A 17,431-nucleotide genomic window follows, 5' to 3' on the forward strand; every position below is an offset into this window, starting at 1 on the left:
TCCATGAGTTTATACTGCTATCGAAAACTGGCTATTTAGACATGTAACTCCTAGACTCCAACAGGTGCAGTCCAGAGATTTACCAAAAAAGGCAGATAGAAAGTAAGGCTCAAATCTGTATTTCATGCTGAAAAATCAGAGGACTGTGCTAGCAGATCAGTTGTTATAGTCTGACTTATTTCTCAGTAAGTATGGGGAAATTGCCTTCAGCCACGAGAAATCACTGAATGACATTAAGAAGCCCTGAAGGTAGGGAATTTTTACTCTAATTATACCCAGCAGACAGCTGGTCCCTTAAGGACTCTGGTAGGCTGATGCAAATTTGAGTACTCCCCAAGCTTCAAGGATCCATGCTGGAATGAGATCTGCATTAGATGTATCAAATACTGCTTGATGGCTACTGAAGGAAAAGAATCGAGAGTGTAATTTACACAGTGTATATTCATATTATTCAGGGTACTGTCCTTTCATTGATGATGAAGTATAGCTAGTTCTTGCAGAAATACATCAAATTTTGCACAGGGGAAATTCAGTGAATGTGCTAAACACTTGTTTTTAAATTTAATTTTGCATAGATATACATATGAAAAAACAACAAAACAAAACAAAACAAAAAAAAAAAACACATTATTTCTCATTACTTTATGGAGTGGATAGCATTGCTTTATTTTAAAAATCATCTTACCAAAAGAAAACTCTTCTATTAGTTGCAGACTGCAGGCTAATTATTTCTCTTTTTTTTTTTATACATTCACTCCAGTATTCCCAAGAGTTGCATTGTTTTTATTCATTTTATCCTGTTCATGTACTTGGTTATTTTGACCTTTTTTTTTTTTTTTTTTTTTTTTTTTCAGACTGGGAATGTTTTGTCTTCTGCCCTTTATAGTCATAAAGAACATTCTTTCAGAGTCCTCTCAATACAAGAAAAGTTTCTTTTGCATGCAAATTTCTCTGAAAATTCCAGTTAGGGCCATAAAAATAGGCATTTCAAAGGAGCATTTCTGTATTCAGTCAAGTTCTCTGGAGATATGTTTTCCTGGGTGTTGGGAGCAAAAACTGTGGTGCAGCCTGAATTTCCAGATATCACACAGGCTACTTACAGCATCAAGTACTATTTGATGTGAAAAAAAGATGCAAAATTGAGCACCATCTGATTCAGTAGTCACTATTCACCTTATACAGAGTTCACACATTATTGCATTTGGCTTGCATCAGAGTTTATTATTATTATTATTATTATTTTTTGAATTATCACTTAATTTTGTGCAGTGTAATTTATTCTGATCTAGATCTGTTTTACCAGTGAAGAGATATCTGGTCATTAAAAGACTTTAGTAAAAATGATTTACATGAGAGGTTAGTGTCCCAAAACTTCTGCTGCTTGACTTTGGGATTATTGATAAATCTTTTGTTAAAATCTGTAAGTGTATTTTAAAAATACAGTATGTCATTAGCATCCGTAAACTTTGTTGTTACTCAGACCTTTAGGCACCAAAACAACCAAATGTGGTTCACCTCTGTATATACAGAATTTTACAAACAGATAGAGTTTTCTCCTCTACTAGTGGAGAAAAAAGGGCATAGGGAAAATGAAGTGTTTAGTCTTGGACATTGTTATCTAATGACAAGAAGCCCCTTCTTATGACTTATTGAATCATTACAATGTTTTTTAGTAGTTGACTAAAATAATTACCCTGAATTGTGGCAATTGTTGGGAAAAAGTTTCAGAGAAGAAGCATCTGAACTATAAGGAATAATATGTTCATGATTTCTGAACTAGTAATTAGTAAGCAAAGATGCCAAGGGGAAGGAAAAAAAAAAAGAAAAAAAAATATTTGAATGTAAAAAACTGTATGAGTGCTACAGGTTTGCAGATCTGCTAGGTTACCTTCTGGGCTTGGAATAAAGGGTTGAAATTGTCTAGAGCTAGAGTGGAAATGTAATCAGATTCAGGACAAATGACACTAAACCTAATTTATCATGTTGCTACATAAGATTTTTAGTTTTTCAGATCAGTAAAATTAGTCAAAATATATTTTATGCAGAAAAGGTGTTATTGACTATGCATTACAGTACACATAGTATTTAGCCTGTGAGGCCAAAAAATACTATCTATAAAGTCATGATTTTCCTACAAAGGGCATTTAAAAAAATAAAGAATTATATTTTTGTTGGCTGGTCATCGATTCTTTTCTGCAATAATTATAATGCAATTTACAAAGTTATTTAATGATGAGAGGTAAAATGAATGAATAAAATGTTGCAGTGTTTCCTAGTAAGTTGAAGGCAAAAGTGTTTCAACAGTAATGATATGACTGAATGTCATGACAACTGCCTGTTCAGTCTGCAAGATTTATTATGGTGTGAGCCTTCAGTAGAAGAAAAATATGGAATCTGCTTACTTTTTGCTTTGATATAAAATTGTTAAAGCCACAAATTTAAACAGCAACCTAAAGTTTTACCTTTCATTTCCTAGGAAGTGCAAAATAAATTTTTTAATCCTGATAGAAAGTATGTTTGGATCTTTTACATGCATTTCAGTTAGATATAATATTTTAATACCCTGGTTTTAAGAATTCACATTTTGAATACTAAATTCTGCTAAATTTAAGTTATAGCTGCATGAAAAATAAATACAAAAATATGAAATATGAATAAATAGGAAAAAGGAAAAAAAAATCCTTTTGTCAATACATATGCAATTGAAGCTGATGGAAAATAAGAACACAGCAGTATAGAGTATCCTTTAGATTTTATAAGGTTTATTATTTGGGAGGAGCTGAATAATTTGCATATGGTGTTCAAGGGTAACTAAAGCATTGTAATTTGTTACAATAAAAGTTTTATAGCATGTTGCACCATTACAGCTCTAGTAAGTCCTATCCTGTCTCAGGCATTTTTCATTCAAGGTTGACAGGAAAATTAAGTAAAGTGATAATGCTCATTTTCAGTTAAAACGAGGGAAAGAACAACATAGCGTTTTGCACAGCTATATAGTAGCATATGATAGAAATACACAAGAAACCTCACTGCGGTTTGTGCTACTGCTAGCTTAAAGGTTTTTTTCTCTTACGACAGAAAAAGAACTTAGGTCAACTGTGTTGACAGAACAATTTTAAAAATGGATATTTTATTGTTACAATTAATTGCTTGGGCCCTGTATTTACATTTCAAGTAGTTGTGCTTTGGGATTCATAAAGTTATGTTTTTTTTAATTTATTTTTATTTTTTTGACAGCACAGTGCCAAAGACTTAACAGAAAAATATGTCTTTAGATTACTGTTAAAATTATCTCCCTCTTTCTGGCTGTATCCCTTTTCCTATTCTTTCCATCTGAGTCTTATTTCAGTAAGTGGTAGCATCTATTTCAGTGTAACATGCAACATATTTTAAGGTTTGTAAAAAGTGAGTTATGAAAGTGTTTTCACAAACATTTGTGGTATAGGAAGATCAGATTGCATTATTTTTTTTTAATGTAATCAAATACTTTTCGTGTTTTTCTTTCCTTCTAGCACTTTGGAAACCGGTGGGCAGCCATCTGCAGATGGACGGAAGAGCGATGGGTCCTTTTGCAAGATATTCTTAGAAAATGGCAGCACTTTGCAGAAGAGCAGGTGAGTAGTGTTAGCAGTTTTAAATTGGAACGTCCTTCCAAAAATTGCACTAGGAATGGCCTGAATGAAGCCTTTTCATGCTGTTCTCTTCAATCTTCTTTCAGTGCCTTTTTGATGCGTGGCTTACTGAGAAAGAGGATGAGCTGAGTAAAATTCATACAACTGGCTTTAAAGATCAAAATGAAATGCTGACCAGTCTACGCAAACTAGCTGTATGTATTTTTTATTGTCTTATATTATGCTCAGCTTTCCCATTCATGAATATGAGTGCATGTGATTTTATCCTACTCTCACACAATACAGTTTAACAGAATAGTTGCTTCATATTTCTGGGAATGGATGCTATGGAATAGTGTATGGAATTGGTTGGTCCGTGATCTTGCTAATAAGTTAACTTGTAGGTACAGGTATGTTTCTTGGTTGTCTCTTCTGCCAAAAGTTAGTGAACTGCAGTAGCATTGTGTTTTAAATATGTGATTATATATATGCACAAAGATATATGCATGTAAGTAATTATCATACAGCAAAATCCATTATGCATTCCTTAAACTTGAAAAAGCTAAAGACACAAAAGCTTTAAATTTTGATATTAATATTACTTTACAACTTTACCTCAACTGTGTTTTGGGAATCCACATACATACATGAAATACACCCTTTTCAACATATTTCCTGCCTTATTCTTCAGAAAATACTCTACAATTCATCATCTTTACGGATGGAATGTACTTCTCACGCCTTACCTGTAAAGATGCAAAATTTGCCACAAACTAGACTTGGTTCTATAACATTAGGAGCTTTGAAAATAAAATGGTGTGTTAGGCATTATCTTATACAAAAGAATGCTTATGCATTTAGAGGAAAGGAAACATTCACATCCATGCTTTTGTTAAAGTGGTAAATTAGTACTGTAACTAGGAACTTCATTCTTCTGTTTAAACAGATATTATTATTTATTTTGTCAATAGAAAAAAAAAGACTCAGGAATTATTTCAAGACTTTGGACTGGTTTAATATTATTTTAGGATTAAGCCAACTTCTATGTAAAGGAAAAGAATTATTTATGTAGTCAGTTGTCTCTGTGTATATGCTTCTTGCAAATCCTAGTAATCTAACCTGGAAGCAATCTTGACATTGATTTCAAGCCAGTCTTTTATTAATGAGTAATGAATTAGAGGCAACCCACGATGCTCTAGAGTCCCTTCATGAAAAGAAATGTATAGCAAGAAATTGAGATTTATTCAATAATTTAACATTTCTTGGTTTTTACAAGATGATGGAGGAGATTGGAAGTGGAGGTTGAAACATTTATCAGAAATAGTGAAGTAGAAAGCTATTAATGGTTTGAAAATGTTACAGGTAAGACCGGTTTGGGTACCTTCTAGAATTGCTTGGAAATATGATGCCAAGAAGGAAATACTTGCCTTTAATAGTATTTTCATAGATATGGTTAATGAAATAAATACACACACTTACAAAGCTAATTGTGTTGTGCCAGCTTAAGTTGTTAATTGTTACTATAACAAAAGCATTTCCATGGAAATAATGATTCAACATGATAATAATGAAAGTGATTATTTCATCACACTGGACCTGAACAAGCATCATGTCATTCTTGACAAAAACAAACAAACAAACAAACAAAGCCCCTCCCGCCAACCGCCGGAATAACCAATTGTTTTAGAAACAGGAGATCCATTATGCAATAACTTACATACATAAATCTTGATGTTATGCTAGAAAAACACTGCCATTTTTTTCTTCTAGAAATGAGAAAATGAGAAGACATTAGTTATTTTCTACTTTTAGATTTACTCTATCAGGTTTTAGACTCAGTAGCAGTCTTCTCCAAATTCCAGTGACATATTTCTATCTTCACACAATATTGAATTGTCAAGAGTTCTGTGGAAGACGGTTTAATATTTTAGTCTTCTCTGAATCACAGGGAATTTGTATTAATGCATTACCCACATGAAAATTCTTGTCAGGAAATATATTTTTCAGCTCTTGGACTGGCTTTTAGAAATAGGGGAAAATGGGATCATTATATGCTGACACCAATGTGCAAGTCATATTTGTCTTTTTGTTTATGTTATTTTGGACATAGTGATGTGTTTGGGTGGAATGAAGTAGCTGTCATGAAAAATGGCCATTATAATTAGGCCAGCCTTTTCTATGGTTGTAATAATCAGAATTCACATACATTCTTTACGAACATAAAAATGCTTATACTGTTAACAGTATGGTAGCTCAGTCCAACAGTTGTCTAATCATTTCTAGCAGCAAACTGCAGTGTTTGTTTGTTTGCTTTCAAACAAGTTTAGTAGGAATGAACATCATATCTTAAGATTTTTAGTTTTGATATCATGATATGGCAGAAGAGTTTCCAGCCTATTTGTCCTATTTTACATGAACTACTTGGTCTGATAATCTCAATCCTAAACAGAAGGATTGGGATTCTCTACATGTGGATTCTTTTTTTTACAAGTGCTGGGAGATTTTGGCAGCCCAAATTCTGATCATTTCACTTGGTATAAACAAACATGTTTCCCAGAAATTTAACTGCAGTCTCACCATTACTAACAAATACTAGTTCTCTGCAGATTCTTTCTTGGATGTCATTCTGTAAAATGAAGGGGACGGTATTACTCTTTTTTAATAAAACATACTGAGAACTACTGCAAAGGTATAAAAGAGAGTTAATTAAATTAATAAATTAAATTGATTAGCATATAATTAAATTTTCACTTGCTTCACTTAATGCAAATTACTTATTAGAAGAAATAATAATAATAAGAAATATTAACACTGATTCTTACTCGAATAAATCTGCAGCCAGCCAATTAATTTACAGCAGATGTTTCTTGCTAGAATATTTCAATGAGCAAAGAATGTTTTTGGTGATGTTTAAGTAAAAGTAAAACAGTAATAACTAAAGTAAAAACTTGGAAACAAACCCAAAAAAACAACAACTGGTGAAAGCACATTACCTACAAATAAGGAAACTACTTTATAATGTTCAAATATTGGAGTTTACAGCACGCACTTGATAGAAGTTATGACTGAGTTATTTGATAATTAATTTAATAAAGCAAACAGTCCTGTTTATTTTCTTGCATATAGCTAAATTACATATTTTGATACTAGCTCAAGGTCTATTCTTGTAGTGGAAAAAAAAAAATAAAATCAAAACTAGAGCATATATTGGTTACTGTAGAACACCGACATGTTTTCAGAAAGGAAATGTGAAAAGAGAATCCTCCAGGACGTTTTTGCAGTTTAACTGTAATTATCACAAAAGAGTATTAGGTAGTTGTGAGCAGTAGATTTGACAGAAAGTTTTAGCATCCTTCCCTTTGTATTGTCTCATTTATTGGTTGTACTCTATGTATCTTGGCTTGATGCTGAACTCATTTTATATATTGCTGTTGACGTCAACAGAAGTTGGAAATAAAACATTGAAAGACAGAATTTTCTAATGATGTTTCACCGAGTACAACTTCTGATGGTTTTGATGGTATGGAGCTTTCAAACAAGTTTTTTTTTCTGAGCGTGTAGGCCCCAGGGAAAGGTAAAATATAGTAATCCTTGCAAAATTTAAGCTGGTAATTTGTTTTACACCTAGTCTGCTCCCTGTGTTAGATCTGCTACTGTGTAAACAGATTCTTAAATATGAATTATGGTAGCAGTTATTTCTCAGGGAGATGTCAACTTAATTTTGATATTCATGGTACCTAACATCAGTGGTTACGATGTTTCAAATCACACATGGCATAATAATGTTTACAAAGGCTTCCGTTTTTTATTTACTTAGATGTTTTTTATATTATAGTTTTGGAACATATGGCTGCAGAAAAGTATATGTATGCTAACCTCTATCATCAATCTATCTATAATAATTGTATAATTATCCCATTTGAAATGTGTAGACTTGAGGTTTAGATTGCAATCCTCAGCTGCTTAAAGAGTTCATAATTTGGCCCTGGTTAGTACCCATAAGTATGCAGAGAATTAATAATTAATGTACAAAACTGAATGAGGTAAACCTGTACAGTTAAGAAAATTAAAATAAAATGAAAAAAATTCCAGGTGGCAGCTGGAGCTGTGGATGTCTCCTGGATCTTTGAACAGCCTACTTTACAGAGAGGTTTGTATGTAAAGATCACAGGAGTTTCTGGATCCCATTGTAGTTTACTGCAGTAGAGATGTAAAGAAGACTGTAGATGCCTTGTTTCCCATTACCATCTATACCTTCAAGCTATATGGTGACTCCCAGGGGGCAGAGGTTGTACACTGGGGTTTCCAGACTGCCAGCTGTGTTGCCATGTTCTTTGCACTCAGGAGAGCCCCCAAGACTCCCAAGACTTTTGGATTCCTTGGGAGATGACTGCTGTATAACCAGGACCTGCTGAGATCTGAGAAAGATGAGGAATATATGGTTCTTCAATACTGTCAAAACTAAGTTACTTATTTTAAGAAGTTTGTTTTTGTTTGTTTGTTTTTTCTTTTTCTTCTTTTTTTTTTTTTTTTTAACCCTGCTCTGGGTTTAAAAAAAATAGTTTTCTAGAAACCTTATTTTTTTTTCTCAGTTTTAATATGCAGTATATGGCAAAGCACAACAAATGTTTGAAGAAACATTGTTTGAAATGTTGATATAGTTGTTAACATTAGTGCAGTTTTAAGGTTATAAAGCCACACACGGCTATTAGTTTTCTTTTGATTTATACCACCACCTGAGGCATGCTTTGATGTCTGGAGTTGCTCCACCTGTCATGTTATATTGCTTTGTGAAGTGCAATCTGTCCATTCCACTATGTCAGTTTTACCAGAAGTATTTATAGTAACAGCAGCTCAGAAGTATAGGAGTTTGTAGGAAATATTCTTGACCGTTTCCAATTGTTTACCAAGGGAAGCCAGTAGATGTAATCCTTTTGTATTTCAACAGAGCTTTAGATACTGTTTCTCACAGTGTCCTTCTAAACAAAACGTCCAGCATACAGCCAGACAAATACGTAACACAATGGGTGAACATTGACTGATGGGTTGAGGGTTAAAGAAAATGGGGATACATCAGGCTGGTGGCCAGTCACCAGTGGGGTTCTCCACGCCTCCATTTTGGGGGCAGTTCCCTTCAATGCTTTTATAAATGATCTGGATGCAGGACTCAAATGTATACTAAGTTTGCACATGACACTAAATGAGGAGGAGCTGTTGACTCCCTTGAGGGTGAAGGGGCCTTACAGAAAGATCTTGACAGACTGCAGGGCTGGGCAATGAAAATTAAATAAATAAATAAATAAAACATAAACAAGAGCAATTGCCAGATTCTGCACCTGGGAAGAGGCAACCCTGGACATTTGTAGAGACTAGGGGATGAGAGGCTGGAGAGCAGCCCAGCAGCCCCTTGGAAAGGGATCCAGTTGGCAGCAAGCTGAACATAAGCCAGCAGTGTGCCCTGGCAGCCAGGAGGGCTAACCATACCCTAGGGTGCCTCAGGCATGGCATTGCTAGCTGGTTGAGGGAAGGGATTGTCCCCCTCTGCTCTGCACTGGTGTGGTCTCACCTTGAGTACAGTGTGAGTACAGTTTGGGGTGCCGCAATATAAGAACCTAAAAACTATTAGAGAACATCCAAAAAGGGCTACAAATATGGTGAAAGGTCTAGAGGAGAATGTGTCTGAGGAGCAGCTGAGGTCCCTTGGTTTGTTCAGCACAGAGCAGACTGAGGGAAGGCCTCATAGCGCCCTGCAGCTCCTTCCCTGAGCAGGCACTGAGCTCTGCTTCTCTGGGGACAGCAACAGGACCTGAGGGAATGGCATGGAGCTGGGACAGGGGAGGGTCAGACTGGGGGTTAGGGAAAGGCTCTTCACTGAGAGGGTGGTCGGGCACTGGGACAGGCTCCTCAGGGCAGTGGTCATGGCACCGAGCCTGCTGGAGTTCAAGAAGCATCTGGACAATGGTCTCAGACATATGGTCTGATTTTTGGGTGGTGATTTTTGTGGAGCCAGTAGTTGGACTCAATAATCCTTGTGGGTCCCATCCAACTCAGGATATTCTATGATTCTATGATGCTCTTTTTAAGATTTTTTCTCTAAGGATTTTTTTTCCCATTTGAATTACTTGTCTTCCTGCTGTTGCTTTGCTTAACAGATCCTAAAAGGAGATCTGGAAATGAAAAGGCAAATGATGAGTAAGCTAAACTCACTCAGCCAAGACCTCCTTGTAGCTGTGAAAAATAAAGCAGTAGCTCAGAAGCTGGAAAGCCGTCTTGAAAATTTTGCCCAGCGTTGGGATAGCCTTGTGCAGAAGCTGGAAAGCAATTCTAAACAGGTTTGTAAAAAATCATTTCATCAGTTGACAGTAAAATCCTTTGCCAGACTAATGCTTGAAGTATTGTTTTAAATATTTTTCCTGAAAGACTTGCTAAGAAATAATTTATTTTAGGGCAGTATAATACAACTGTATATTAGGGCAGTATAATACAACTTTCCAGGATTTTTTTTTTTTTTTGATCTCTTTTTACAATGTTGATTACATTCTGAGATTGTTAGAATATTTTATATATTAGTTCAATTTAGCAATTTAGCACATTTTTAATCTATAATATTTGGTCACTTTGAGTGCACTGTTTTATGTCTGTCTCTGTGGAATAGCACTTAGCCTGAAATTGGTGTAAAAATTTTTTGCTAGTTAAACAGCAGTTATATTTCTTTTTAACAGTGAGCACTTATTCAATTACTGTTTTATTTCTGCTTAAGTTTTGCAGATATAAAGATTAAAAATAGAGGCCACAACAAGAGAATCTTCTTGGAAAAATAAACCAAGCAATACTTTTGGTCCAAATGCCAAGTTAAAAACAAAAACAAAAATCAACCATTATTATTCTGTCCTGCTACTTTCTGTTTACCATATTAAAATATAAACTGAGGTTTAAAGTTTCACATTTTTTAAACTAGGTAATAAAAATCAGTGCTCTGGTGTAATATCCAAAAATGTATCCATCTGTTTTTCCCAGCCATTTCTCAGCATCTCTTTCGTGTTGGATTTAAACCCAAATCAGATCACTCTTTTTTTTTTTTTTCTTCTTCTTCTTTTTCCTATTCCTTTATTTATATAATTGAATTATTTCTTGTACTAGCATTATATGACTAAGGAAATGGAAATTGATATAAAAAGGTTTTCTCATAATAACATAGAGAAGAATGCTACTGCATGCACCTTTGTTCCTACAGTGTTTGTTGCATATCTGGTCAGTTTAATTCGGTCCCCTCTATCATGATATATGCTTACATATGCTTATGCTTCTAAAAACTTATCCTGGGCACAATTGGAGAAAGTCAATTAAATGAAACTGCTATACTTTTTGTAGTGATGTAAGTACCCCTTAATACTTTTGATTCCAACACATATACATTAATCTTGTAGTTTGGTCTGTGATGTAGTTCCTTGTTTAGCTGAAGCTGGAAAAATCAGTTTGGGAGAACAGAAGAGAGAAGAAAATTGAGAAGGGATGCAATTTCACTTAGTAACAGAAGTCAAAATCAGTTTGTGCTATACAGTATTTGTAACAGTTGAAAATTTGATTTAACTCGTATATTTGCGGTAGGAAACCTGTTGCTTCTAAGCAGAAGAAAATGCGGAAATGCATTTTGAATTTGGGACTGCTAGGGTCATGTGATTTCAAGAAATTATTATGCCAGGTCATAGGCTTATGTATTCCTACTACTGCTGTGTCCTACAAAAGAAGCAAACATTGTATAACTATGTTCATTACAGTCTACACAGCATGTACTCTTTAAGAACATACATATGTTCTTACATGTATAAAAAGGAACTCCTTTTAAAAATAACACATATGCAAGCTTCATAATGTTCTATTACTTTCATATATTTGTTAAATATCATTAGTAATTGACACCTTAACATCTCTGATTTTAACAAATAACAGTGTTATAACTTTTCTCATTTACTTTAACAACAGGAATGATAGGAATGTTAAACTTTCATAAGATAAACTGAGTATGCTAAAATAAATCACCTACTAAACTGAGAAGAGTAGAAGCTACATAATACAAATACCGTGTATACAAAAAAAACAAAACAAAACAAAAACAAACAAACAAACAAAAAAGGATTAATATAAAGGCTGCCTAATTTATTATAAACTGTGCATGTCCTATAAACTATTCAGTGAGAATCAATATTCTGGATACAAAAGTTACATAACATTTTCATGCATATTTTTTTGCTTGGTTTCTTTTTCTAAACCATATTAGTAGCATAGCTGTCTTAAAATATTTGTCCTGTTTGTAAGACAAGTATTTCAAACCTGCATCCATAATGTTATGTGTAGAGTTCCCACACGACAAATTTTTGAAGTCAATCTGAAAGATTAATTAGAAGTTGGTGCAAACCCTTCTTTTCTATACTTGTCTGCATTCCCTAAAGCATGCATACCTTCATTTGTTTTGGCATATTCATGTTATTAGGTTAAAAAACGTTTCAATTAACAGTCCAGGTTCTCCTGAACAGACAGTAGGGTTCAGAACTCAAGAACTGGTATTTTATATCACTAAAATTACTAAAACCTGCAGTCATGATGCGTTGGGAGAAAAAAAAAAAAAAAGAAAAAAAAAAAAGAGAGAGGGAGGGAGAGAGAGAGAACACCATTTTTGAAAGTATTCAAGGGTTCAGACTGTTGATCAGTTCTAAAAGCAGGTGAGTTCCATTTTCAAAATGGAACTTAAATAAAACTTAGATTACAGAAAAGACAGCCTCCTTGTGAAGTGAGCAATCCCAAGGTTGTACATCCAGAGATCACAGAGCAGCACAGGTGGGAGATGCTTTGGATTTCCAAAACAGTGTAAATGCTTTATCATAACACCACACTTAGTTGATAATCTTCTCCTCCTCCGAGAAGCTACTTTTCTTGGCACAGAATCGGTACAGTGATATGGGCATATTGCTTCAAATTCTGGAGACATTGCATATTCAGTGCTAACTAAAGGATCACTTCCTAAAGCACTGTTACACAGTTTAAGTATGTCCTCACATTTACCCTAGCACTATGAATTATTGATGGTGTGCTTATTGTCATGTGTTTGTATCTAGGCAGGACAGATAATGCTAGTGTAGCTTATTCATTACAGAGTTAATTTACATATTCAGTCTGCAAGAAGAAAATGCCTTTAAAAGAAGATCTAATTATTATGGCTAATCATGAATAGAGGAGGAGTTGGAAAAGGGTGACAATAAATATAACATTTTTTCACTAAAATCTATCAGCAAATGCAGATTTTATTCTTCCAACTTGGATATGGACTTCAAAATGAACTTTATTTACATTAATAATTCTTATAGTGCCTTCTTACTTCTATTTTTGTCATTAGCTATTTCCCCTCCTTCTCTTACTGCAGTGTCACTAAATGATTAACTAGCAAACAAAATGTGAAATTATATAGAACAGAAAATCTCAGCCTTAGATCAAAGCTGCTTCTCCAATTAGACACAGAACAGTTAGACATTCCAAAGGAAATGTGCAGAAGATAAAATGTGAATCTTCCCACATCTAAATTTCACAGCACTGAATTCAGCTAAGCATCTAAGCTGAAATCATGGCTGAAGCTTCTACTGCAATGAATGGATGGCAAGGGTGAGAGATACCCCTAAAAAGCAGTTTATTCTCATCATGAAAGTGACTGATTTTCTTCACTGAGCACACATTGAAAACAAGGACAAGGACAACTTTTGTAAAGTAAATGTATAAATTTCAGAAACTCTAAATGCACCTTTAGTGAGTTCATTATGCTTCAATAAATTGTACTGAAAACCTTCCCAAACTAACATTCTTCATCCGAACTTCATACATACATTTTATCAAAGAACTCCTGACAGTTCTAAAAGTGAGTGTTAAGGAAAATTATGGCTATATCAGGACTCAGGGCATTTCCAAAGGCGGAAATAAATGATGGTATTAAAGGTAGGCTGCCATATAAAAGAGAAATAAAATGACATAAAACTACTGAAGTGCTATACACAAATTGTATATACCTTTATTTGTAGAAGATGAAAAGGGAAGTGGAAATTTGTCCACTCCAAAAAAAAAGGATGAGTTTGCTGATGTGAAACCGAAGGCAAGCATTGTATTTTGAAAGCCTTTTAATGTGCAGCCTTGTGAGTCACCTTAGCACTTCCATATGATTTTCTAGCAGGTTAAAGGACCAGTCTGTATCACCCCTTCTTGGATTTATATGTGCCTTTCAGGAACTTAAAGAGACAAGGAAACTATATTGTCATTATTTGGACCATCCTCGAACTACACATGAAACAAACTATTTCATTTTTTTAGAGTTTTTATTATTATTATTATTATTTGCTAGAGAGGCAAAAAAAAAAAAAAAGCTATTTCCTTTTCTGTATTTCCTATTTTTTTATGGATTTTCCTGTACCCACTAAAGTGTCTGCAGTCTTTAAACACATACCAAGTTCCTGAAATTCACCTTGCAGTGTGATCTTCAGTACCTTTAAGCCTTCCCCAGTCTCTGTAATTAGAATGATTATGAATTTCAAATTCCTATCTCCCGTTTCATTTTGAAGTATATAGTATTTAAACTCCACTCCTATTGATTAAGCATGAAAAATACTTCTTTACTGTTTTGACACGTGAGTCATTACTCCCAACAGCATCGTGACTTGACTGCTCTGAGCATATGATAATTATACTGCCTGCTTTTGAAGCACAGTACCAAATCACCAGCTGAAACTGCTTCTCCTGTGCCATTGGCAGTATGCTGCATATCGTTCCTACGAAATCACCCTAGCTGTGATTTATTCTGTTTTACACCTGCTTCACTGTAAATTATACCCTGATATTGACTGGCAAATGGAACATGGCAGGATATGACCTCAGGTGTCAGGAACATCCTATCATTGATTTTTAGATAAAACTCAGTGCAATAAGAATTTTGTGACAAGAGGAAAAGGCGACTGTAGATGAAGCTTCATATATGGAACTAGTGATGATTTGGAGTGCTCTTAGCTACACAGACAACCAAGGGAAAGATGGCATCATGTGTTGTCCTCAAATTTCATAGTACCCTGGACCTCAGGATATTTTGCTCTTTCTTCCTACCCATAAATATAATTAATTTAAAAAAAAATGTTGAAAATGTTGCTGTATAAAGTGTTAATAAAATCATACAAAAGTGTTTCCTTATTGCTGTGATTTGTTTAGTTGAAGATATTAAAATCAATCAGGCTGAGGGAACCAAGTATTAGTATATAATATTGCAGTGATTAAAAAGCCAACTGGATTTTTTTTCTTCCACAGAATTTACATAGTTCATATATTATTTACGTCCTCACATTTCACAATCATCTTTCTCCATTTGATGGTATTAATACAGAGATTAAAACAAACCAAAAAGCAAAACAAAACAAAACAAAAAAATGCTTCCTTTTTTAAATTTTAATTTCATTGTGTTCTGAGCAGTTCAGATTCTTCTCTGAAGTCCAGACAGCTGGTAGACAGCTAGAGGGGGAAGCACAACACTGAGCTGGCTGCCTTAAAATTGCCACAATTGCAGTGGTAATGGACCTCCCTACCCATAATTTCCACTGGCAGACTGGACAAAGAACAGAAAGACTATTTTGTTTAGCACACTGTGAAATATTTGGTGAAGTCAGCAATATTTTCATTATTATTATTACTATTATTATTATTATTATTATTATTTGTTAACTTTACTGATGTTGCCTGCTGAAAATAAGCTGGTTGTATGCCCCTTTCCCTGTCACTCTATTTTTTCAGTATAAGGAAGTACTGTTCGAAAGGAATTACAGTGTAAACCTGTTGTCCATTGTTCTTTTAGAAATGCTGATGTTTCAAATAAGCTAACTCCATACTCTTTCTGAGATTCTGATGCAAGAACTAATAGATTGTTTATGTTATGTTATGTATATGTATATAGTTCCATGGAATTTTAGATACTAGCATTCCTGTCTCTGTATTAGAGGGCCTTCCTAATTCTTGCACATCGGCAATAAGTGAAGAAGCAGAGCTCTTCTGGTGCACAGCTTTCCCTGGTCCTGGTATAATGTTGTCCTTTTACTTTCCATTTCACTGTCCTAAACTGTGGTTGGTTACTGGAGCTGTAACTAGAGCATTTTGACAAGTAACCCATCATCTGGGAGAACAAAAAAAGAGATGAACAGTTTTTGATGAGTTAAGGTACTTAAGAGTAGCTGCCCGTATTTAAGTGGCAAGTTTGTAGTTTGGTGTTACATGGAATATAAGTAAATATAAATATAAAAAGGCAGTATATACATGTACAGCATTTCAAATCTTTTAACTATTAGCAGACATTATTTTTATTATTATTATTATTATGCAACTGAACTATCTGAACGGTTAACTTTCATTTTACTGGGCAAAGTAAATGTATTATGTTGGTAGTGTTTTATGGTGTTACATGTTTAAGTATTGTTATATCTTGTAACCTCTTCCTATTACGTTTTAATTACAGAATGAAATTGAAGCAAATTTACTTGTCTTCTAGTGCATGTTTTCTAGTTTAAGATTTCATGACAGAAAGCTAACTGCCTTTTTGTGCAAGTAGGCTATGATGAACTATATTCTGGTTTGAAGATTATTATAAACGCTAAAAATAGCAACTGGCAATTTAGTGCTATTATAATGCCTTTATGAGTTCTCAAGGAATAAATCTTCAGAATGGTGGCAAAGTAACATTCAGCAGTAGTAACATTTCATATATTTTCTATTATCCAATTCCCTCATAAAATTGACCTTTTTGTTACCACTTATTTCTTTTCTTCATTCACCATGATTTAAGAGGGAACCGTTAAGTTCATCCTGTTTAGGATTCTTTCTGATTTTGATATTGACTTCTCCAGATATCTTATTCACATAGCATGAGTCAGATAAAACAATTCTGCCTGAGTTCGTAGTGTTGTTTTTTTTCTGAAGGTCAGCCTACTATCAGACAGGGGCAGTTTCTCATTATTTGCTATTGCTATTCCAAACTGTCTTTACTGAAGTCTTTCAACCAATGTGTGACCTCTGTTTTAATACTTCTCGCAGATTTCACAGGCTGTCACTACCACTCAGACATCACTAACACAGACAACTGTAATGGAAACCGTAACTATGGTGACCACGAGAGAACAAATCCTGGTTAAGCATGCCAAGGAGGAACTCCCACCACCTCCACCCCACAAAAAGAGGCAGCTCCTTGTGGATTCAGAAATTAGGAAGAGGTGAGAATCGTTAAGAAATTGAGAGAGAATGATAGAATTTGGATGAGAATGCAAAAGTAGTCATTTGACTGCAATAGTTAAATATAAAGTTTTTAGAAAATTGTTATACTTCTGTACTCAAGATACAGATCGATTATTATCTTTCTTTACTTAGGATCAGTTATGGAGGTTTTTTTTTTCTGTTTCTATCCCAACTATTTTGCAGTATAGAATGTTAATCATTATGTCAACACCATTGTGCTAGTAATTATAGCCAGCAGATATCCTTTATATATGGCATTGTGTGGTCCCACTTGATTGTGCTCTTGGAACTTGAAGAACAAAAATATTCCATTGGTTCTCAGCTTTTTTACTTTAAAAAAATCTGTAAAAATATGTTTTTAATTTGTGGAATGCTAGTAGTGCAGATATTGTTTCATTTCTAAAGTTCATACATTATTCTCTCTGGATTGTGAGTCAGCAGTAGATGTAATAGTTCTGTAGAAGCAGGGTTAATACTTGGTGAAATGTGCAGTAGTATTATTTTCAGAGTTCTTTCTGTCT

At 34.3% G+C, this 17,431-nt stretch overlaps 1 protein-coding gene and 1 long non-coding RNA gene across 10 annotated transcripts in view; both read left to right on the top strand.

The window, feature by feature from the left end:
* The window catches only part of DMD (dystrophin), a 1,227,136-nt gene that overhangs the window by 471,453 nt on the left and 738,252 nt on the right, over window positions 1-17,431 (top strand). For all 9 annotated transcript variants that reach the window (XM_035333326.1, XM_035333348.1, XM_035333385.1 and 6 more), the window contains 4 exons: window positions 3,513-3,614; window positions 3,719-3,826; window positions 9,764-9,943; window positions 16,713-16,888. In XM_035333326.1, coding sequence (XP_035189217.1) covers window positions 3,513-3,614; window positions 3,719-3,826; window positions 9,764-9,943; window positions 16,713-16,888 — 566 coding nt within the window. The remainder of the gene's footprint in view (window positions 1-3,512; window positions 3,615-3,718; window positions 3,827-9,763; window positions 9,944-16,712; window positions 16,889-17,431) is intronic.
* Window positions 619-2,425, top strand: LOC118170868. Its single transcript, XR_004752904.1, has 2 exons — window positions 619-1,471; window positions 1,550-2,425. It is a non-coding gene; the product is annotated as an uncharacterized LOC118170868 (long non-coding RNA).

The sequence above is a fragment of the Oxyura jamaicensis genome, chromosome 1 (genome assembly GCF_011077185.1).
Source record: "Oxyura jamaicensis isolate SHBP4307 breed ruddy duck chromosome 1, BPBGC_Ojam_1.0, whole genome shotgun sequence".
NCBI classification, from domain to species: Eukaryota; Metazoa; Chordata; class Aves; order Anseriformes; family Anatidae; genus Oxyura; species Oxyura jamaicensis.